General features: G+C 33.3%; 1 protein-coding gene across 1 annotated transcript in view; it reads left to right on the top strand.

Moving 5' to 3' along the window:
• The window catches only part of YES1 (YES proto-oncogene 1, Src family tyrosine kinase), a 79,296-nt gene that overhangs the window by 23,845 nt on the left and 30,286 nt on the right, over positions 1 to 25,165 (top strand). The window contains exon 2 of the mRNA XM_051970374.1: positions 17,726 to 17,998. Within this exon, the coding sequence (XP_051826334.1) occupies positions 17,734 to 17,998 (265 nt within the window). The 5' untranslated portion in view covers positions 17,726 to 17,733. The remainder of the gene's footprint in view (positions 1 to 17,725; positions 17,999 to 25,165) is intronic.

The raw sequence follows: 25,165 nt of genomic DNA, 5'->3' as shown, positions 1-25,165 counted from the left end.
AAATCTATACAAGTTAGCATATAACTTATCTTTTTTCTCTCTCCTCCCCTCTCCCTAAAGATGGTTATCATCTTGAGAGAGAGAGAGAGAGAGAGAGAGAGAGAGAGAGAGAGAGAGAGAGAGAGAGTGTGTGTGTGTATAAAATATTGCTCTTAGTATATACATTTTCTTGGCTCTGCTTATTTTCTTCATTATTTCATGTGGGTCTGTTCATTTTTTTCTTTAACATCATTGAGCTTATCATAATAACATTGTAGTATTCCATCATAATCATGTATCACAGCATTTGAGCCATTTCCCAGTTTATTCCCACAATTTCCAGTTCTATCACCATAAAGAGCTGCTAGAAGTATTTTTGAACATACAGGTTCTTTTCCTTTTTTCTTAATCATCGTGGGGAAAAACCTATTAGTGATATTTCTGGATCAGAGGGTAGAGATAGTTTAATAACTCTTTGGACATAATTCCAGATTGCTCTCCAAAATGGATGGATCAGTTCACATTTCCACCAACAGTGAATTAGTGTCCCAGTTTTTGTATATCCTCTCCCAACATTTTTTGTTACCTTCCAATCATTTTAGCCTTCTGATAGGTGTAAATGGTATCTCAAGTTTCTTTTTTTATTTGCATTTCTCTAGTCAATAATAACTTAGAGAATTTTTTTCAGTTTTGATTTCTTCATCGGATAACTGCCTGATCATATTCTTTGATCATTTATCAGTTGGGGAATAGCTAGTATTCTTTATAGATTTGAAACAGTTCTAGGCCATTAACAAAAGTTCGGGACAAAGTTTCTGGGTAATTAGTCATTTTATTCATAATGTTTGTTAATAAAAGAAGTCATTGATTTTTTCTAGTTTTTTTTTCTGTTTTCTGATTTTTTCTAGAAAAACGATTCATATGGAAATATGTAAAAAAATGAATGCACTTGTATAACACAAAAATTTTTTAAACATGTAAAGAAAATAAAAGAAGTCAGTGGCACTCTCAAAAGCCAACTATCCCTCATTAGAACCCACTCAAAACTTATATGCCCTTGGAAAGGTGGATGTGACAATTGACTGGTTAACAAATAATGAGAAAATGAATATTATGTGGGCTTTATTCTAATCAGGGTCTGAGATGTGATTAGGATCACTCAAGTCTTGGTCAAAGAGTCTTAATCATTTTCATATCACTGGTCTGACAAAAGGGATAATCCCTTTTCCCAGAGTAAACACCGGGAATTATAATCCACCCATTTGCTTAAACTTAGAATTTTTTTTTGCTGTCTTTGATTAGATCTTATCCTGGCTAAGTATTTGCTCAAGATTTCCTACTGGTTAATGAGGAAGTATAAAATTAAATAATTAGCTATTAATACAAAAGAAAAATAATCATTTCTCTTTTTGATTCTATTTAGAGATGAAAATCCTCAGACACTGAGTGACGTGATACATACTTCATCAAAGGTTTAAACCAAATCAAGGCAGTGAGTTCTGTGCTTATCTCCTGCCCTAATTAATTTCAGCTTCTCTACTAGAGGACTTGAACATAAATATATATATATATATATATATGTGGTTACTCCCTCAAACACTTCCTCAACTTAAGTCTTTTCTATCTATTCCTCTATTCCACTTTAGCTGCACACAAGAGATAGTTACCTTTATCTTGTCATCATCCCGCTTCTCTGTACCTAATCTCTGAATTTCCTTTATGTGATCATAATCTTCTAGTCATGCAACCCTTTTCCTTGCAATCCTTAATCTCATTCTTCATCCTTACCATGACTTCCAATTCCTGTACTCCTTAATTCTTTCCCAAGCTAACATCCCTGTAGTGACTGCATTTTCTTCCTTTCCCCATATTGACCCTTGGTAAGCTACTGTCCTCTTCTGTCTAGTTCTATGTCCCCTTATTTTACTGCCAATCCTATCCTCCCTAGACCTACCCTTGGATTATTCATTATCCACTGCCCTAATTCTCTTCTAGTGTGATGGGTTGAGAAAAATCATCAAATTGTGCTGACCATTACGAAGTTGTTACATAATTTAATAGGGCCCTCTTTTTGGGAAGGAGATCATTTTATGCCATTCTAATGGATTTCATTGTCCTTTTCACCAAGTGATTTTTCCAGACCTTTTCATCCCTTCTCAAATCTTCTATTTCTCTCTGTAACCTCACCTACTCATTTAAGTCTTTCTTGGTAGCCCTTCTTGTCCTTGTACAAGTAAGCTCATTCTGTCCCCTCTTTTTTCTGCAGATTTTCTCCTCACTAATCTTTACTTCTTCTTGTCTACTCTGGTCCTTGTTGCTTACAAATGTGCCCAACGTTTCCCCCATTATCAAAAACCCTCTCACCTGGTCTGTCCATCCCTGGTAGCTGTCATCCTCTCTGTCTCCTCACTTCTGAAGCTGAACTTGAAAAAGTCATCTATTTCCTCTCCTTTTCTTAGCTCTCTTTCAGTCTGGCTTTTAACCTCATCATTCAAATGAATATGCTGTCTCCAAAGGTACTAAAGATTTTTAATTACATACTCTTAATGATTCCATTTTAATTTCTCTTGCAGCCTTGACACATCGTTCCTTTCTCTTTTGTATACTCTTTTACCCCCAGGTTTTTGTGACACTTTGTCCTGGTTTTCCTCTGTGTAGTGGCAGACTACTCTTCAATCCCTTTTACTGAGTCATCATCCAGATTGTTCTTGCTATTAAGCATGAGTGTCTCCCAAGACTATCCTAGATTCCCTCTTCCCCACTTTTTGCTTAATGTTCTTATCAACTCCTAAGGTTTCAATCTTCAAGTCTATGGAGAGAATTCTCAGATTCCAACTTATTCCAACCCAGCTTTTCTCCTGACAAATATCCAGGTGCTTATTAGACATCTCCAATTGGATGTCCTACAGAATATCTTAAACTCAGCATGCCGAAAACAGAACTCTGTATCTTTTCTCTGAAATTCTTCCTTTTTTGCTAATTTCTCTGGTAAGGCCACGGGCACCATTATCTTCCCAAAACTCAGGCTCACAACTTAGTTGTCATTATTCACTCCTTAGTCTCATCCTCCATAGCTAGTCTGTTGCCATAATCTGAGGTTTTTAATGTCTCTTATATATGCCCCTTTCTCTCTTCTTGGAATTGCAACTATCCTGGTGCAGGTACTCGTTATTTCATACTTGAGTTATTGCAGTAGCCTACAGATTGTCTATTTGTCTCAAGTTTCTTCCTACTTCAGTCCAATCCTCCACCCAGCTGTCAAATTGATCTTCCCAAATATAGCAAAATCTTTTTTTTGTTGAATTGTAACATTCTCTTATCTTGCTTTCTTCCATAAATTGCCTTCACCCCTCCTCACATTTCCGGTGGCTTTATACCTTTGCTGCTCCTTATTACCTTCACATGCTCTGATCCAGTTAGATCAACCGTCTTGCTGTTTCTTGCACATGATACTTCACCTCCTGAGCATATTTACTGATGTCCATGTGAATGTACCTGGGATACCTTGGAACTCTTCCCTCCTCATGTTTGCCTCTTGACTTCCTTTAAATCTCAGCTTAAATCCCACTTCTTACAAGAGTCTTGTAATCTCTATTCCCAAATGCTGGTGTGTTCCTTCTGAAATAGTCTCTGATTTAACCTTTATATAACTTGATAGATTAAACAGAGAAAGTAGAAGAGGGGTGATTGTGGGTGAATATGAATTGGGCTCAGTTAAGTGGGGAGCTACCTGTTTGCATATTGTCATTCATTTTCTACATGTACTTAAGTTTTTGCATTTCATCTCCCCCATTAAGCTGTCCTTAAGAGTAGAAGCTGTTATTTGCTTTTGTTTATACCTTTTCACAGTACCTGGAACACCAATAATCTTTTTTTTTTCTCTCAATTATATTTTATTTTTCTAATTACATGTAAAGGTAGTGTTCAACATTCATTTTCGTAAGATTTTGAGTTCCAAACTTTTTTCTTCCCTCCTCTCCAATACAGCAAGTAATCTGATATAGGTTGTGTATGTACCATCATTTTACCTATATATCTCCATAACCAATACTCTTTTAGTAAATTCTGTTGACTTTATTTGCCTTAACTTAGTAACTTCAAATTTATACTGTACATATTCTCCTGTACTTGGTTTTTAAAATTTTAAACTTATTTTGATTAGAAGTTATTTCATTCTTACAACTCAGCAGAGTACCTAGTAATTAGAAAGTACCTAAATAAATATTTGTTGAATGATTGCTGCATTCTTTATAATCCTCTTGATTTTCTGTCCTTTTAAGGAAGCATCTCTTTTCTGCTGGTTAGTGAGAGCAAAGATTTTTTCCACCTCAGTTCTAAAGCCTGGGAAACTGCAAACTTGAGAAATGGGACAGAGAAAATAATTTTTTAAAGTACTATTGAAGCAGAATCAACAAATTTAGCGAGAATAGATGTAGAAAGATAATGGTATCAATAGAAACTGAGAAGATCAACAAATTTTAGGGGGAAAGATTGAGTTCAGGCTCATCCTGAACCTGTTGATTTACAGTTATTGGTAGCACATCCAGGTGTTGTTTCAGAAGTAAGGTAGTTGGAAATATGGGACAGAATTTGGGGGATTTGGGGAAGGAATGCTCAATGTAGAAATTTGTGAGTCATTATGAATCATTGAAGACTTGGGTTGCAGATAAGATTGTTAATGGAGAAATTCAGAGAAGTCTACTTAGGACAGAGCATTCAGAGACACCCATATTTACAAATTAAGATGATGGTGGGAATCAGTGAGAGACAATATGGATTGTGAGACTGGAAAAGAATCTAAAGAGTGCTCTCTGGAGTGTCTGAAAGATAAAAAGGGAAAAATATCAATGTGTGGTTAAGTGGTCAACAGTGTTCTTTTGTTTTGCCAGTAAGGAGGGAAAGGAGATGAGGGGTTATCCTGGATGAATGTGAATTGGTTGCAGTTAAGTGGGGAACTATCTGTTTACATATTCTCATTCATTTTCTCTGTCTGTCTTTGTCTCTCTGTCTCTCAATACAACCTAAATTGATTCACTTATTTAATAGTATATCAATAGTCTAACCATGGTAATGAGGTCTTTTTTTTTTAATAACTTTTTATTGATAGAACTCATGCAGGGTAATTTTTTACAACATTATCCCTTGCATTCACTACTGTTCTGATTTTTCCCCTCCCCCAGATGGCAAGCAATCCTTTACATGTTGAATAGGTTACAGTATATCCTGGATACAATATACGTGTGCAGAACCAAACAGTTTTCTTGTTGCACAGGGAGAATTGAATTCAGAAGGTATAAATAATCCGGGAAGAAAAACAAAAATGAAAGCAGTTTATATTCATCTCCCAGTGTTCTTTCTTTGGGTGTAGGTGTTTCTGCCCATCTTTGATCAATTGAAACTGAATTAGCTCTCTTTATTGAAGAGATCCACTTCCATCAGAATACATCCTCAAACAGTATCATTGTTGAGGTATATAATGATCTCCTGGTTCTGCTCATTTCACTTAGCATCAGTTCATGTAAGTCTCGCCAGTCCTGATGAGGTCTTGTACCAGGGTGGTTACAGTATTAAAGGACAGTAGGCTGCATATTGAAGAGAAGTTATGGAGGTAAAATCAGCATACTATAACAACTGATTGGGTATAGAAGCTAAGAGTGAGAAGTTGAGACTTACACCTAAGTTGCAAGCCTGGGTGACTTGGGAATGGGGCTAACCTCAATAGTAATAGGAAAGTTAGGAAATGAGATTTTCAGGAAAAATTTGATGAGTTCAATTTTGTACATGTTTAATTTAAGATGGCTTTACTGGAGATTGTTTAAGATATCTAATTGTCAGTTACAGTTCAAGAGTGAAGGTCACTTGAGAGATTAGGTCAAGATAAGCAAATTTGCGAATCTTTTGCATAGAAATGATAAATGAATCCACTGAGAGATCATAGAAAAAAGAAGAGGCACTAGAACATGACTGAAAGGAGAACTCAGAGGAAGCAAAGAAAAGAGAAAAAAGAGAGGTAGCAAGAGAGAACAGAGTCATGAAAATCTACAAAGGAATAGGTGGTCAGAAAAAGCAGAAAGATCAAAAAGTTTGAGGACTGAGAAAAGACTCATTAGTTTGGTAGGTAAGATGATTGGTAAATTTATAGGGAGTAGTTTCTGTTGAAAACAATAAGGTTGGAAGCCAGATTGCAAAGAATTTAGAACAATGAAATATTTCTATCAGCTAAGGAATGAAATTATATCAGAAATATTCCTTGTTTCAGGTAATCTGCACACTCTTGTCTAAAATAGTTTTCAGGGAGCACTTGGAAGATGAGAAATGCTCTTTCGAAGAAGTTGAGTTTTGGGAAAACAGGGATTCTAAAAGGTTGAAATGAAAAGATACTGAAGCATGGTGTTCCACCTGTGTAAGAGAATGGAGATGAGAAAAGGAATATGTATGAGAAATAGCCAAAAAAAAAAAAAAAGTCACTTTGTTTGAATTGCAGAATTTGTTAAAGCAAATGATGGGTATTTGCAGGAGGGGGGAGGTGTTTGGGGAGGGTGGGGGGGGAGTTGCAGGCAAAGTTATGAGGACTTTAAATGCCACAGAGGAATCTGTAATTGATTGTAGAAACTACAAGATTTTCTTGATCAGAGCAGTAGTGTAGTAAGACCTGTGCTTTAGGAAAATCTAACTTTTATAACTTTATAGATAGTAGACTGGAGAAGGAAAGAGAATCTTGAGGTTGGGAAAGCAATTAGGAAACTTACAATAGTGCCTCTGAAAAGTATGAATGAAGAGGAATTTAAATGGGAAAAACGTTATAGAAGGAAAGTCAGTAGGACTTGGCAACTGATTAAATTTATGAAGCAAGGGAAAATGAATAGTTGAGAATTAGATTAATATTGCAAGCTAAGTTGCGTGGTCATGACAAAAAGAGAAATTTGGGAGAAAGATGAATTTGTGAGGGTGAATTTGTTTTGACCATGCTGAGTTTGAGATATTTTAAAGAGATAATCCACTTTGAAATGACTAGACAGTTGGAGATCAATGGGACTGGAACTCAGTGAACGAGATAAAATGAGATCTTTCAAGACAGTTGTGAAAATCGAGTAAGGCTTCATCTATTTCAAAGTTTGAGTAGGCCTGAAGGACTTTAAGGTCAAGGGCATACTTAAGTCCCCTTCTTGTTATCCTCCCTATTTCAGCCAAATAAGGGCAACTATGTACTTGTTGGCCAAGTTCAATTTCTTGGGTAGTTCCTGCGTTTAGAAATGTAAGATCCTCAGCCAATAAGGATGAAGGTCAGTGGTGGGAGGGGGAATTTGCGTTAGGGATAAAAGCACCGACCCTACCCCCTACGGTGCCTCCTCCCTTCCATTGTTTGCTCGATGTGTTGGATGCCCGGTCTCGAGAACGTAAATAAACTTTGCTTTGCTTCTACAGATCTATCCAGTTGTTTTATTAATGGTTTCTGACCCACACATCAGGAAAGACTTGAGCTGGATATATAAATCTAAGAGTCAAGTGAAAAGTGATAATAATTGCGTTCTTGAGACTTGATGAGGTCACCAAGAGAAAATAGAGCCTAAGGGTCTTAGGGTAAAGAGTATGCAGAAGGAGAGGAAGACCAGCAATGTCATGTTGCAAGGAGTTCTCTAGAATGATGAGAACTGGGAAAATGATTTTTGATGATCAAAAGATTATTGGTAACTTTGGAGAGAGGATTTCAGTTTAACAGTGATCAAAATCAAATTTCAAGGGGTTGAGAAGTGAATAAGAAAAGGGGAAATGAGAGCAAAGAAGAGAGTGAATAACTTTTCTACTTTGATTGTGAAAGGGAACACATTAAATTGTCAAAGCAATAGGAAAGACCTACAACTGCTGGATGTTCTGTTACCCATCCATGAAGAGACAAAAGGTGATTTCAGGGGTCTTATTCTGGGTTACTTTGAAAATGGTTGCATTTTTATGTATATATTTTTTAAAAATAAAAATGGAGGTGAGGGTGGGAGTGGAGAGGAAGAAAAACCAGAACAACAGACTGCACAGTGACGGTATAAAATACTAAGTAAATGGGAATAAATAGACAAGCAAAAAAGGTAATGGAGACTTAAAATGACTGACATTGTATGGGGACATTTCACATGTAGAAATTAATTTACTTAACATTAGTGATTGCAAACTTTTTGTTCATGTCTAATGCTGTTAGTCTATAATTGTAAATTAAAAATAAAAATGAAATTGGGAAAGGAACTTAATTCAGAGATATGATTAGATGTTTGTAGATGTGGACTTACTGAATTTGAAATAATAGATTTTCCAAATAAAAAAATTTTGGAGCTTATAACTCCAAAGTTAAGAGAAAACATATAGATTCTAGAATAGTGCACATAAGATATTGACTAGAATCGTGTGAGAGAATGAACTCTTAAGTATAGAGTTGGGGCAAGGGCATAAAACATATGGAATAAAAAGTGGAACTAAGTGTATAATGTACACATGTATATTACAGTTCATGGAACCTAAGGAAAGAGTTTTAACAACAAACAAAAAAAAGTCTTTTTGGATTTGTCAAGAAGAAAGTCATTAGTGACCCTAGAAAAATCTTGTGAAAAAAGCCAGAATGATTTAAAAGAATGAAAGGGATTGAAGTAGAAGTGAAAGGGAAAGGACTCATTCAAGCAATTTAACAGCCATATGGAGGAGTCATTGGATCATAACCAGGAGAAACAAGAAGATCAGGTAGGCTTTGTTGTTTTTACTGTAGGAGAATCCAAATCTAGTAGTGAAGGAAAAACTAGAGATACCTAGAGAAAGAAGGGATAATTGTAGAAACCACGATTGCTCAGGTTAGGTGCATGATTAAAACTTCAAGTAGAGGGGTTAATTTTGGGAAATAGGAGAAAGGGACATCTTTGTCTTTAGAGACAAATAATTTTGAGTTTCCCGTTTTATCAATTCTTTTAAGATTTTTAAGAGTTTTTTTCTGTGTGTCAGACTTTTTTTTCCCCCTGGGTGATCTGCAGTTGCAGCTAAGTATTTCTTAAGTGGAATCTTTATCTATTTGCCTCAGTTACAGTATTTTCTTCTTCTTTTTATAGCACCATGCTTTTCTCCTAGCTGAGAAAATGATTATGAGGCCAGTCGATATAAGTAAATAATTCAGACATAGTTAAGGATTCAAACAAATAGTATGTCTTATCAAGACTTTTTTCCCTTTTGACAAAAATTAGCAGGTAACTTGGATGGAATTTATCCACTTGGTATTCATCATGGAGAAATGACTTCACTTTTCAGAATTTCTTTTCCCAGCAAACTTTTTTGATATATATTTATTCTGTACATCTCCAGATGTGCCATGTATTAAATACTAAAAAATCTACATTTGTTTTCAACAAACATAAATCATATGATGATTATCATATTACATGATAATTTTCTATTTTCAAAAAACTGACTGCCTTTTTTCTTTTAATAGTGAATTTCCCCTAGCATTTAGAATGCAGTTTAATTTATTTGTAGGTGGCTAACAGACTTTTCAACCATACTAATTACTATATTTTATAAATTGATACCATCTGGGCTTCCATATGGTTTTAAAAACCAAGAAATACACTTTCTAGGAATTAACCACTTTTATATTTTAAGCAAAGAATTTCCAGTAGGATCTGAGAGTTTCAATAATTTTATATTTGAATGCCATAGCTACACTGCACTGGGAGTAAATCAACTTCCTATTCAGGGTGGTATTTGCATTGAAGTTTTATCAGTATCAAATATGGAACGTAGGTGTTTGCCACTGTTAAAAAACTATCTATCAAAAGTTCTGAGAGATTGAATTCTTTCTATATCATGAAGCCTTCCAAATGCTCCTGCTAATTTCCTTACAGAGCCTCTGCAGAGAGTGAGTTCAGTGATCCTTTTAAAAGATTCTGAACTAATGATCCACACTGGAAAAAAAATGCAATTTGATGGGCAACCTTTTGAATTGGTCTATCATTTCATATCTTGAGAAGCCTCTATAGGTAATTATAGAGCTTGGACTCCAAACTGAGAAGTAGAACACTTTCAACCATCTCAAGCTTCTCCCTGAAACAAAATGTCATCTTTTTATAAACATTCTAGCAATGGTGCTATATTATTTATTCTTGGAACACCACAATCTCTGAAGAGTTAAAAATTAAAATGACCCAAGGGACAATACAGAAGATGGAGTAGAGAAGACAAGACATAAATTGGGACAATTGGGTCATAGTAGAGGAAATGCCAGGCCTAGCTAGAGTTGAGAAGACTCATCTTCCTGAGTTCAGATTTGGCCTTTGGACACACTAAGAATGTGACCCTGGACAAGTCACTTAATTCTGTTTCTTTCAATTTCCTCATCTTTAAAATGAGCTAGAGAAGGAAATAGCAAATCACTCCAGTATCTTTGCCAAGAAAACCCCAACTGAGATTACGATATCAATAGTGACATGTGCCGGGAATGAAAAAATTTATATAGTCAACAACATTTTTAAGTGTACTATATGCCAACTACTAGATGTAAAAAAAAAAAAAAATGAAACATTTTGTGGATGCTAATAAAGATCTTGTTACAAACCCAATTCATGGTCTCTTTTTTTAATATGTAAGAGTCATGGAAAACCTCATAGACCCTTCACACACTATGTGGCTGGTCATTCTTTTTTCAAATATTCCTTAGTGATTTAAGAGACTAGATATGCTTGAATAACTCTTTGTCAAGAAAGAGTTTGCTTCAAAGAATAAGAAAACTTACATTAGCTGAAGTGTACAGAACCGAGAAAACAATTTATACAGTAACTAAAACATTATAAGAAAAAGCGAGTTTGAAAGACTTAACTGATCTATGAGACCAACCATGATGACTCAGGAGAATTGATGAAAAATCCCCCTACTTATTGTCTGACAGAAATGTGGAGAACTCAGGGTATAAAGTTAGATGTGATATTTTTTCACATGGCCAGTGTGTGGGTTTTTTATTTTTTGTTCGACTATGTTTGTTTCAAAGGTTTTTTTGTTTATTTTTAACTGAGGATTTGGGAGAGAAAGAAATAGTAACGACCATAGTGATGCAATAAAAGGAAATATCATTGTAGCAGTTAAGAAAAAAAAAAAATATATATGTATACACACACACACCATATATATATATATATATATTATTGTGTGTAATTAGAATAGAAGGTTAACCAGACACCAATAAATAAAACCTCTTTGAAAGTAACAGATGGAATTTATCATATAATTTTGAAAAGAAATGCAAGCTGTACATAATAGAAATATGGAGTTCCTTATGCAGTATTTTTTCTGTGATTTTTATGTGGAAATGCCCATGTTCATTGATTTTTGTTCCAAAATATGAATAATGAAAACTTCTTAATAAGAATAACCTATTTATAAATACCTTCAAGGTGAATTTCTAGGTGGTTTCTTTCATAAGCTTTCTCTCTTTTTTTTAAGACCCAGTAGCAGCTTTAATTTTTTAAATCTAAGGTAGAAATTATTGTTTCAAAATTTTTGAGATTACATAGAATATTCTAGTTGTATAATTTGCTTTAACTATTTATCTTCTCTTCCTCCCCCCCCCCCCATTTTAGCTTGTAGTTAAGTGTTTGTCACAACATCATATTGCTTCCTTTCAGTTTCTTCAAGAAGTTTTCTTGACAGTTCAATTTAAGACATGTTTTCTTTAAATTCTAACATTGAACAGGCAATCCCCAAATTATGATTGTGTTTCGTTCTAATATTTTTCTGTATATAGATTGCAATTTGCAGTATTATAGATGATGATTATATTCCCAAATAGCATAGAAAAGCTTATTCAAGCTAGTGTTATCTTTCAGTGTTTTTCTTAAATGTTCTCCAGTTGACTCATATCTAATCTATTTGTCTTATTATTTCTACTTAACATCTTTTATATATGTCTTCCTCCACTCATATGATTGCTACATTGGTTCAGACCTTCTTCTCCTCACACCTGAATTATTGTTCTTGCTTTCAAATTGGGCAGCCTTCTTTAAATCTCTCCAGACTCCATTTTATCTTCTACACTTCTACCAGAGTTATTTTCCTAAATTGAAGGTCTACCCATATTACCCTCGATTCAGAAATTCCTGAGTGTCTGTTCCCTTCCAGATCAACTATATGATCTTATGGTCTCATTAAACATTTAAGTTTTTTTCATAACCCCATTTTACAGTGTAACCATACTTGTCCCCCTTATTGTTCCTCGTACAGAATACTCATCCTATCATTGTACCTTCCAGCTGGTTATCTTCAGTGCCTGGAATGTTCCCTTTTTTTTCCTTTGCCTTTTAGAATCTCCTTTATCTTCAGATTTAGCTCAAAAACCATGTTATATAAGACTCTTTGCAGTCCCCTATAGAGGTTTCTTCTAATTTGCATGTATCATATATGTTCATTTACTTGTCACAAATGAAGTCCTGGACTTGGCTTCTGGAAGTCCTGGGTTCATATTCTGTCTCAGATCTTTCCTAGTTTTGTGACCCTGTGCAAATCGATTCACTTCTTTTATTCAATTTCCTCGTGGGCAAAATGGGGATAATAATATCTAACTGACTGGGTTGTTGTGAGGACCAAATTCGATATGTAAAATGCTTTGTAATTGTTAAAATACTAAATAAATGCTAATGAGTAGTATTAGAAGAGCAATGAGTAGTAATGAGAACAGGGACTGCTTTTGCCTTAGCATAGTACATAAAGCAAATACTTCATAAAATGTTTTTTGACTGACTGGTGATAACCATGGAGAGAAAGGGCTAGACAGAGCAATTGCAAAGGTAGAATCAATAGCTCCTAAGATTGGATTTTAGAAAATGATACAAGGAAGAAGTCAGAAACAACTTATAAGTTTCTAATCTAGGTGATTGGGAGAATAGTGGTGTCATTAACAGAAAATAAGAAATCATACAGATTTAGGACCAATATTCCTACATGAGTAAGTTGGAAATCTTGAGAATGAAAGAGAATGCCACAGTACACAACGATAAAACAATGAGGAAAAAGAGAGAATGGATATATTCTGAATTATACTATTTTTCAGCTTGAAGAGACTCTACTTTCCTTAATAATGCTGTATGGATCTGTCACAATTAACTTAAGTTAAATTTTTGTGATTCTGTGTTTGTGGTTTGCAAAATATTTCAGATGTATTATGTTACCTTGTTCATGAACAGCACTTATAGACACTCATAGCTACTGGATATGGCAACTTATCAAAGTATGAAGAACTCACTATATACCAGATACCTCTGCCTAATTTTACTTTTTCTCTCTCATCTCTCAAGAAACCTTTAGGTGTTTTTGTTTCTCCTTTCCATATTCTTTCCTCTCTCGTGATGTCTCCAGGGAATGAAAAAGAAAAGCACGTTTAGTTTTTTAGTATTTGATTTTCTGTAACCAAACAGTGGTAGGTCCTTTGTGAGTTAATCAGGGGAAATGAATTTTGGCTAGTTAACTAACATGATAAATTTTCTCTTTATGGTCTTCCCTTTTTTCCCCTTTTCTTTCCAGCTGTATACATAGGTAGATACTTGGTAACAATAGATCTGATAAGAAGCCAAAAAACAAGGCAGAAAGGAAGAGAAGAGTAGAACTGATTAAAGCTTAATGCTATTATGACCAAGATTTAAGCCCTGTGTAATCTACAAAATTTATTAACTTTAAATGATTTGTCATAATAAAAATAGTAAATTTCATGCTTTCACAGATAAATGGAGCCTGCAATATAGTTCTAATAAGTGAAGATTAATGTATTTATGCATGGTCCAAAAAAACCCCATAAATTGACTTGATGTCTTTAACTTTTAAAGATAGAAGAATCAAGTGTTTTGTTCTGTTTGAACGATAGATTTCATGGCTATTGCTGACAATAATTTAAATGAAGCAAAAATTAGTTTGGCTAATGTTAAACCATTCACATACTTTTCTGTAAGTTCAACCTGAATCAGGTTGAAGATAAAAGAATGCCCATCAATTGGAGAATGGCTAAACACATGTGGTGTGTTATTGTGATGGACTGAGAGAGAGAGAGAGAGAGAGAGAGAGAGAGAGAGAGTGTTTTTAAAGAGCTGGTTGATTTTAGAAAAACTTGGAAAGATTGGCATGAAATAATGAAAGAGTGAAATGAGCAAAACCAAGAGAACATAACATATAGTTCAAAGAACAGCTGGGAACAACCAAGTTATTTTTAAGTATTATAAATAAATCAATTGCAAAGGACCTGTGGAGGAAGATAACACCCACCTCCAGAGAAAATTGATAAAAAGAAGTACACAGTGTGAAAAAAAATTTTCTATATATCTATATCAAGTGGTGACCTTTGTCTATGTGAAGTGAGGAGGGAAGAAGTTTAAAATAACAATAAAAAAATTTGTTTAAAAAGGATTGCTATATAGTTGCAACCATACATTTTTAGCATGTATTTTATTTTAATTTTTGACTTTGTTTTTTGTTGTTTTATGGTTCTTTGAAACTTCATTTCTTAGTGGGTCATTATTTAATTTCCAGTTAAGTTTTAGTTCTTTGTTTTTATTGTCACTGAAAGATTACATGATGTATCCCTAGGGAAACAAAGTCACTATGTGTGAAGCAAAATTTGACCCAAATCCATCTGACTTGAGATGGGCCTCTTTATGTACTATTCTAGCCTGACTCTTAATTTTGTTACAAGCTCATATATGTTTATATTTTTATTGGATTATAGTCTGTAAAAAAAAAAAGTGATTCTCTTCTGCTTTTGTAGATTTGTTTAGAAGTTCCTTATGCCCTAGCTTTTGTGTATGTGCCATTTAATCCCCAAAAAAATAGGTGTTACGCTTTTCAAGATTGCTATTCAGAAGTTTTTACAGGCCTCTCACTTCTAATTTTTTTTTTATTTTCTTAATTTACTATTTTTTTCTTTTGTCTAAGTCTGAGGGAGGCATATACTGTATGACTGTAGTCTAGATTTTCCTTTAATTTATTTAATTTCTTTCCTTTAAGCACTTAGTTGGTAAGCAATTTGGTGCATATATCTATATGTAATACTGACATTTAATTATGGTACTTTTAGTTTAATATATGCTTTTAGCTTAATATACGTCATATTCTTGTCTTTTAAGTTCCTATAACTGTTGTTTTTCTGAGATCAGAATTTCTACTCCATGTTCTTTGGGCTAAAAAAAACATCCAATCCTTCATTTCTCTACTAGACAAAAGTATTTTCTGCTCACAATAGAGTAATGATCATGTAATAAATAACACCTGGAGTAATCTAATGTCAAGTAATATTTTTATGATCATATGAGATATTAAGCTTTATTCATCAGATCAGGACTTTCCTTTTTCAAGTCAATTGTTTTTTGTGAGTTGGAATTTAATTTCTTATCACATGTAAACTTTTGATAAATGCTTGTCCATGATTTTATTCAGTTCCTTTAAGAAAAGGAAGTATTTGTGTCAGTGTAAAAGAATTAAATCACTGTTACTGAAAACTTTTTTCTGTAGTGGCAGCTAAAGTAATGTCAAATTTATTTTATTAGCTGATCCACTGATAGTATGATAGTATCTTATGCTTGTCCACTCTGTAAAAGGGCTTTTTTAAATATAAAAGTGCTTCTTTACTATAAAAGTTCTGAGAAGTTGTATAAAGTTGACAAATAATGATTTTTATTTTTTATTTTTAATTTCTTAATTTCCTTTTCCTTTGTTTGGAATGGAATAGCTGTTTCTAATATTTCTAAATTAACATTCATATTTTGTGTTAAAACCATTATCTAAATATTAGCTCTGAAAATTGTATTGTTTTAGTTCTTAATCCATTAAGGTAAAGGAATAAATATTTTTATAGCATTTATCACACCCCAGATGTGCTAAAGCACTTCATATGTAATATCTTAGACCAAACCTGTGAGATAGATGCTGTTATTATCCCCTTTTTAAAAGTGAAGAAGCTGAGACAAACATTTAAGTGACTTGCCATTTAGTGTCTGAGACTGGATTGTAACTCAGGTCTTACTCACTCCAGACCCAGAGCTTATCTACTGTGCTCTGTAACTGCCTAGGGCAGACCGAATATGCTTGCCTACTGAGCTCCCTGACTACTTTTAAGTCTACTAAAATCCCATCTTTTTCCAAAAACCTTCCTTAGCCCCCCTTAATTGTAGTGTGCTTCCTTTCCTCTATTAGTTATTTCTGCTTTGTCAGCTTGTAAACTCTTTGAAGGTAAGGATTGTCTTTACCTAAACCCCCTTACTATCTTTTTGGTATTTCTAGCACTTAGCAGTGCTTATTGATTGATAATATCTTTTTTTCATCTATTTAAAGTGTATTGTAGAATATAGTGTTAAGGTTTTGGTCTAAGCCTAATTTCTTCCAGACTGCTTTTCAATTTTTTTCCCATCTGAATAGAGTCCCACTTCCTACTCCCAATTTATTTCCATTTTATCAGATACTAGGTTATTGAGTTCTGTTGTATTTTTTGCCAATACCAGACGGTTTTGATTATTGCTGCTTATAATAAAGTTTGAGGTCTAGAAGTACTCTTTCCTCCCTTCCTGCTTGAATCTCCATTTCTATTCACCATTTCTCTTAATACTATGGAGTGTCAACAGACATGTTGATGTGATTGGGAAATATTTTAAGAAATTAAATTAAAAATAAAATACAATTTAAATAATGTGATTTTCTAAATCAAGATGCTGCTGTAGACAATTTATTTCTATTTGAATTTAACGTCACTGTTTCAGATCTTTTTTTTTTCTTAGAAGACTTTTATAATTATATATCTTCTGGGTAATTTGATTGGTATATTAAGGAATAAATTAACTTTGACAGTGTTGTAATTTTTAATATACCTGCATTCCCTAGCCATGAGCAATGAATTCTTCAAGCTATTTAAATTGTTTATTTCTTTAATGTAATTCAATATATGCAAGAATTTTTTGTGCTTTGGTATCTCCAGATATTTTATACATTTTGTAGTTATTTAGGATGGAATTTTTTATTTTTGCTTGTTGAGTTTTGTTAGTGATTATATGGAAATGCTGTTGATTTTTAAAAGTTTATTTCATTGTCCATAAATTTGTAGAATCTCTTTATTGTCTTCGTGTCTTTGCTGGTTCTCTAGGATTTTCTAAGTGTATCATTATATTAGTAATCTCTCTTGACCTGTCTTTATGCCTTTAATTTCTTTCTCTTTTTTTTAAACCATGGTTTGCTAGCATTTCTAGAACTTTGTCAAATAATAGTGGGGAGAGTGGATGTTCTTGGTTAATTCTCATTTTTTATTGGGAATGGTTCTAATATATCCCTGATTTAAAAAAAAATCAATAAAACCTAGATCTATTTATCTTAGAAATTTTATTATTATTACTATTTTAGCTTCAGTTTATTCATTGAAGTGGAATTATATATTAAATATCTTTTTGGAGTGATCATAACTTTCTTTTAGCATTTTAAGGTTTGCAGAAAGAATTATATACATTCTCATTTGATCTTCATAATAATCATGTAAAGTACATACTAGTATTCTTCTTGTATTATAAATGAGGAAACTGAGGTCACACTAGTAAAATGATTTGCCCAAAGTCATACAGCTAATAAGTGTCCTGACTCCAAAGCTAGTATCCTTTCTGATGTATCTTGCTGTTTCATACATAACAATCTTTATGGCATCTCAAAATCAAGCTGATATATATATATATATATATAGTTACTATTTGTTTTTTCTTCGTCTTTGTAGAATCAACAATGGGATGTATTAAAAGTAAGGAAAACAAAGGTCCAACTATGAAATATGGAACTGAAAGCAGTCCAGAGCCTATTAGTATAAATGTCAGTCATTTTGGATCAGAACTTACCCCAGTGTGCCAGTCATCTTCAGTAAAGGGATCAACTGTTAATTTTACCAGTCATTCCATGACACCATTTGGAGGTTCAACAGGGATGACTCCTTTTGGAGGTGCTACTTCTGCCTTTACATCTATGCCAACTTCACATTCTGCTGGTTTAACAGGTAAGTTTTAAGTGAATTCTTCATTTTTCATCTTTTTGACCCTGTCTTTTAAGAAATAGTAGCACTATATTCTTATTTATTTCTACATTTGTAGAGGTTTGTCAATGTTAATATGTGTACATATATATATATATATATATATATGTGTACACACATATATATATATATATATCAGATTGGTGCTTTGTATTAATTCTTTATTAAATAAAACCTATTTTATAGTGTTATATGAGTGATATAGCCCTGAATTGTCATAGTAAATGTCTGCCTAATTTGATGTGCCAGACATATTTGATCATTAAGGGCTCTCAGCCTTCTGAGAAGTCAGGGCTTTGACAATGGTGTTGTGATTGAAGGAGAGTGATACCAGGTAGCAATCTACATACAGTAGCAAATTGTTTAGTTGGTCCCACCTGCACAGTATATACTTAGTACATGCTCAATGTTGCTTTGGTTATATAAGGGTGAGAGAATTTGGAATAAAGACTCCTCCTCAGGAGTCTTGTCTCATCACTCTTCCACTAAGAGAAGTATGTTTTTTCCCCCTGGTGTGGGGGCTCTAGAAAGCGCAGTACGTTTTGTCACCCCAACTTGGGGACTCTAGAAAGCAGGACACAACAATTGTTTTTATAATAAAATTTGTCTCTGATCATGCCATACTCACAGAAAAATAAAGACAATGACAATCTAATAGGCTGAGAATCTTTTGGGCTAGAGCCAAACATGGTTTTCCTTATTTCAAGTATCATCATTTGATTTTCACTTTGCCCATTTAAATAGAGAAATTTTTTTGTAGTATTGTAAACCAAATGTAGTTGAGTTCAGAGGTTGGCCATTGAATAATACAATTCTCCCCCATAGCAACTTTCAAAAACTATTTAGAAAATTAAAGTGAAAAAGGGTTCACAATCTGTATTTGGAGAGAGAGTCCTCATACCAATAAAATTGTAGATCCTTGAAAGAAAAATGCCATGTCATTTTATACTAATTGAAGGAAAGGTCACATGATTAATAAAAGCATACATTATAATTAATGGAAAAATACATATTGCTTTCAAAATATATTTATTATAGAATATTTAATATCATAAATTATAAGAATGCCTAAACACATAGTACCCCAAATTATTAATAAAATGTTTTCAATTGGAAATCACATTGACTTTGTCCTAAGGAATTAATAAAATGAAATAATATGGAGTTATTTATTAATATATGTAACATTTTCATAGAAAATACATGTTTTTAAGTCAATTGGAGATGAAATAAATGATAACATATCCTCAGATAGCATTTTAAAATTTAACAGCAGTTTCTTCACAACAGCCCTATAAGGTAGGTAAACCAAATGGTTCTTTCATTCCCAATTTATGTATGAAGAAAATAGGACCAGAAGAGATTAATATCTAAGTTCTCATATGCCTAAGAAGTGATTTAAGCGAGAACTTGAATCTACCATTCTTTATCCTATAATATAGCTCTGTTCCCATTGCCTAGATAATCTAATAATTTGGAAGCAAAATTCACTTTTAAAAGTCAAATGGATGAATGATAACATCAGTAAGATGATGTAGATCACAACCTATCCTTGCCTACCTGATCTATGTCACTGGTCAAAGGAGAACCCCTCCCTACCCTATCCATCCTTAGAGCATGTTGTCCTTTCTTGTAGCACAGTCCTAACAAGATTGATTATTAGATTTTGTAGACCACAGCATATTAGAAAAAAACAAATTAGAAATGGCCAGAATATGTTTTTTTTTGACGGGATGAATATCTCCAGAGCTAATATTAAATTGGCAGTATTAAAAACCTGTAACTGGAAACGAGTCTTAAAAGCTTTTTTAAAAATCACTGGTTGTTGAATCATTTCGTTTGTATACAATTCTTAATTATTCCTTTTTGAGATTTTCTTGGCAAAGATACTAGAGTGGTTTGCCATTGTCATCTTCAGTTCATTTTATGGAAACTAAGGCAAATAAGATAAGGAATTAGTCAGGGTCACTTAGTTGTTATATGTCCAGAGTGGTATATGCTTATGTTATGTGTTATAACAGTGGAATGATGAGAGCCAATAATGGTGGTGCAGAATCATGCAATAGCTTAACTTTTGTGTGCTTTGTGTTAAAGGTGATGTAGGAAATGTGTTATAGGTTTTAGAAAGATCTCCATTCAAAATAATTAGAAAAATGTTTTGCATTTAAACGTAGTCAATCTTAGCTGTCTAGAAAATTCACTTTAAGTGGAACGTACGATTCCCTTACATTGAAAGATAAATGTATTGCTGGATATTTATTTTTCTATTTCAACTTTGCACAATTTTATTTTAGGAACAGGGAGCAGGAATCAAATAGGAAGAGAAAAACAAGAGTGTTCTGGAAGCTCATTCTGCTTCTAAAGTCTTGTTTTTATATTTTATAGTATTTTTATAAAATGATAGTTATTCTTTCTTATATGTTACAACCATTGCTTTTTTATATTTTAAAAATATACAGTAGAATACCAGCAAACTAATTAAACTATTAGCATGCTCATTAAAGCATAGTAAAAAATAATAAATATCTGATAGATTGAAAATTTCAGATTTTAAAAAAGTTTTATTTTGTATTTAAAACACTCAAAAAAAATTTTCCATAATTAGCAAAAAACAAAAAAGGGTTCTGTATGAGATGTATCCCTGTTTCATTTTCTTTGGCTTTAAAAAAAAAATTAGTCTTTTATTCTCCAATTACATGTAAAAACAATTTTTAGCATTAAAAAAATTGACTTCTAAATTCTCTCTCCCATCCCTCCCCTTTCATTGAAAAGGCAAACAGTTTTATATAGGTTGCACATGTATATTCCTGTAAAAAGTATTTTCACATTAGACAAGTGAAAGAAAACAAACCCCTCCCCAAAAAAATCCCCAAAACAATAAAGAAAATTTTGATCTGCATTCTAACTCCCACCAGTTATTTCTCTGGGGATAGCTACCATTTTTCATCATAATTCCTTCAGAATTGCCTTGGATTATTGTATTGCTAATAATAACTAAGTCACAATTGCCTGTTACTGTATACAATGTTCTCCTAGTTCATTTTATTTTGTGTCATTTCATGTATTTCCAAAACCATCCTACTTGTCATTTCTTATAGCATAATAATTTTCTTTCACAATTATATACACAGCTTATTCAGTTATTCCCCAGTTGATAGGCATCTCCTCAATTTCTAGTTCTTTACTATCAGAAAAGAGCTGCTATAAATATTTTTTAAAATATAGATCTTTTTCTTTTTTTTTTTTTTTAATCTCTTTGGAATACAGACCTAGTAGTAGTATTGCTGAGTCAAAAGGGTATGCATGGTTTTTATAGTCTTTTGGGGATAATAGCAAAGGTTCCTTGCCTTTAAAAAAAGTGTATTAAAAATTCTGCAGGTTACTTTCAAAACTTTTGCCTTTTCTGTGAACTTCCTCCTTTTCTGTGTATTAAAAACTGTTTCATTGATTTGGTGTCACTATTAATCATTATACTTTCCAATTGCACTTCCCAATTAAAAGCCAAAAGAAGGAAAGGGGGAAAAATAAGCATATTCAAGAAAAATCTCATATGGAAGCCATGCCCAAAAATGAATGTTTTTTTCCTACACCTAGAATTCATCCCCTCTGGGACAAAAGGTAGATAAAACTTGCTTTTGTCATAAGCTCTCTCTGTAGACATACCGTATATACTCGAGTATAAGCCGACCCGAATATAAGCCGAGGCCCCTAATTTTAACTCAAAAATCTGGGAAAACTTATTATATCAGTAGGTTTAGGTAGCGCACCGGTGCCGCAGAGGAGGAGAGCGGGTGCCAGCATTAATTATACAGTCCAGTTACCAACTGTGATAGTACAGGAACAGCCGCATCACCGTAGCAACGGCCGGCCCTGTAGTATCACAGTCGGCACTTACACTGTATACTACACAGCAGGGGGGCATTCAAAGGGATATTTACACATGTTTTATCTAGTGACTCATATAAGCCGAGGAGGGGATTTTTCTGCCCAAAAATTGGGCAGAAAAACTCGACTTTACTCGAATATATATGGTAGTTGATCATTCAGTTAATTAGAATTCTTAAGTCTTTCAGAGTTTGTTTTTCTTTACAATGTGTTGTCTGTGTATAAATCATTTTCTTGGTTTTACTCACTTCATTTTGCATCATGTCATAGTCCCCTTGGATTCTGTGAAATTGACTTGTGTTGTGTTGTTCAACCATTCCCACAGTTTGTGGATAACTCCTTAGGTTCTAATTGTTGTTTTCTGTCTCTATATCTTCACCTTTTTTTGTTTTTTTAATCCCCTCTTTGTGATCAGAAGCTTTGTTTGCTAATAACTTCTATTTACAGTATTATCCTTCTTTTTAATCAATCTCTCTTCCATTTCCCTTTTTTTCCCATGTAGAATCTGATGTATTTCTACATTTCTGTAGTGTGTGTGTGTGTGTGTGTGTGTGTGTGTGTGTGTTTTCAACCCTCTTTTGTCATTTCAAATAAGAGTAATTGATTTCATTCCCTCCCTTTTTCTTCATGATTATATATTCTTTTTATCTTGTACTTGTTAGGGAAAAATAGCAGGCTCTACCTCCTTTATACTTTCTGTACTACTATATGTGCTTCATTTTTTTTGCTTCATTTTCTTTGCCTTCTTCAAATCTCAAAACAGAGATTTGAATAGAGCCAGTCTTGTATGTCATCATCCCTCCCATCCTCATGGGTTTGGGTTTTTTTTTGTTTTTTTTTTTTTTGAGTTATTTCTTTTCAGTCCCTTTGAAGACATTAAAATTCTGAAAGGATACATGTTTCTTCTCCCTCTATTATATAATGTTATTTTTTACCTCCTTCCAATTGCTCAATTAAATTTGCCTTTCTAGGTTTTCCTGGATTCTTATGCTTATATTTCAGTAGTTTCTCATTGGATTTCTTGATCATTCAAGAAATGTTCAAACTTCAAGTTTTTGCTAGAATTAGATACATGGGAGCTTGGGAGATCATCTTATTTAGGTAGTCTTGTCTGAAAGTTTCAAAATTCCTATCTTCGGTTAATGTTTTGACATATAAGTGTTTTTCTCTTGTAGAAATGCGTTCTATTACTTTGTTGTATTAATGTTTTGTTAATTCATTTGTGATAGTTAATTTTTAAAGACAGATTCCTAAAATGACATTTTATTTTATAATCTTAAATTGTTAACTTGAATATTAAAATGTTATTCATTTTATTTTTTTAAGCATATCATATCTTCTCATAGGTAAATGATATGCCTTAAATAATTTTATTAATTTCTTACATGTGTTGCTAAAATAAGGATTCTTGGTACGAAAACATCAAGCTGTGGAATTTATAAAAATAAAAAGATAAGTTACAAAAATAGGAAGATAAGGCATCATTGGTAAATAAAATTCCTGATTGGGTTTTCATGTCCATAGTATTTGGAGGAAAATTTGCCCTCTTCTCAAGGTTGAAATTTTGTATTGACTAGTGAACTCTATCAGCGTTTAATTTGATTTTCTGATTTCATAGGATTTAATTCCTGTAGTTTCACAGAATACCCCTTTTGTTCCCCCTATAACCTTAGCTTTGTTGAATCATTGCAAGTACTCTCTGCCCTTGTGCAAACTGCAACCCTCAGCATTCTTATCTTGGTGAGATTGATCCTTGTTCTATTAAGATTTCCCCAAAATACTGGAAGTTATGTAGGTCTTTGGTATTATTGCAACACTCAGACTTTTCAGCTTTTCTCCTGGACCTTTCCTTCTCCCTCCACCCATTTATATGACTACTCCACATCCTTTTGTTACCATCCATTTCCTGGATAATATCTTTTATATGTAGTCAATTCTTAGTCACCACTTAATAATATACTGAAGATCAATTATTTACCCTCATTATGCATCTCTCCATTACCCTTTGAGTTCTCTGGAATTTTTATTCTTTTGGAAATCATGGTATTTACAGTGGTAGACATCCATATAGTATCAATAGGAGAATATTGATTTTTTTTAATAGGAACAGTCTGGGATTATTGAAAGTATTATATAGTTTCCCACAACCATCTTAGGCTATGCTCTTCCTCCAATTAACGAAACTGTAATTTATAATCTGGACAGTGTGTTTAAGCTCCTAGTTTAATAGTAGACTTCAGCAAGCATTTCTTAAGAATCTGCTCTTTGCTAGGTACTGTATTAGGTGCTTGAAACAAAAACAAAACATTCCCTACTCTTAATACATTTAGGTATGTGATTAAATAAAAATTTAAAATATATACAATAAATAGAAAGTAATTTTGAGCATTAACAAATAATGGTTTCAGGAAAACCATAGGATCATAGATTGAGATCTGGAAGGGACCTCAGAGACCATTGATTACAAACTGCCTCATTTTACAGTGGGCTGAGCGTTTAAGATAGCTCCATATATCTAATAAATATGAAGCTGGATTTGAACTCAGTTTTTCTCTTAATTTAAGACCAATCTGCCCTGTTTCTGACTTTTGCTGGGAAGGAGATTTGTATCCTGAAGAAGTCAAAGGTTCCAGCATAGGAAGTTGGGGAAGGAATACTTTTCAGACTGGGGAGTGGGGGTGGGAATCATTTTCAGGGGTAGAAAATAGAATGTTATATACTGTGGACCATCAATGTCACTGGAATGGATGGTGTGATAGGCTAAGTACTGGGAATAGAAATACAAAGAATGAAATAATCCCTACCAGAAAGAAACACTAGTGTTTTAATTGAAGACTTTAACAAACATATAGAAAACTTCAGAATTTATATAAAGAATCCCTTTTCTATTTACACTATTATAGGACATGAGGTTCACTTTGGTTCTGTTTAAAGTAAAAATTGATTTAGATGAAGAACCTGGATCCAGCTATATTACATTTAACTTCTGTTGATCTTAGTTCCATCATTTGTAAAATGAGGAGATTGAGCTAGACATTGTTCTAAGGATTCTTTAAGCTATAAGAACATTTACCTGATTTTGTCCATTTAATATTGACTATGAAATAGTCATTGAACAAAACTATCTCAGAGAATTTTGTGTGATGTTAAAATACTTCTGGTAAACAATTACGAAGGCAAGCCTGTAAAGGTGTTTTTTGCCATGCTTAAATGTTTTTGTTTGTTTGCTTACTCTTAATCAACCAA

The sequence above is a fragment of the Antechinus flavipes genome, chromosome 1 (assembly GCF_016432865.1).
Source record: "Antechinus flavipes isolate AdamAnt ecotype Samford, QLD, Australia chromosome 1, AdamAnt_v2, whole genome shotgun sequence".
Classification (NCBI taxonomy): Eukaryota; Metazoa; Chordata; class Mammalia; order Dasyuromorphia; family Dasyuridae; genus Antechinus; species Antechinus flavipes.
The sequence above is the reverse complement of the archived record's forward strand: the minus strand, read 5'-3'. Positions and strand labels throughout refer to the sequence as shown.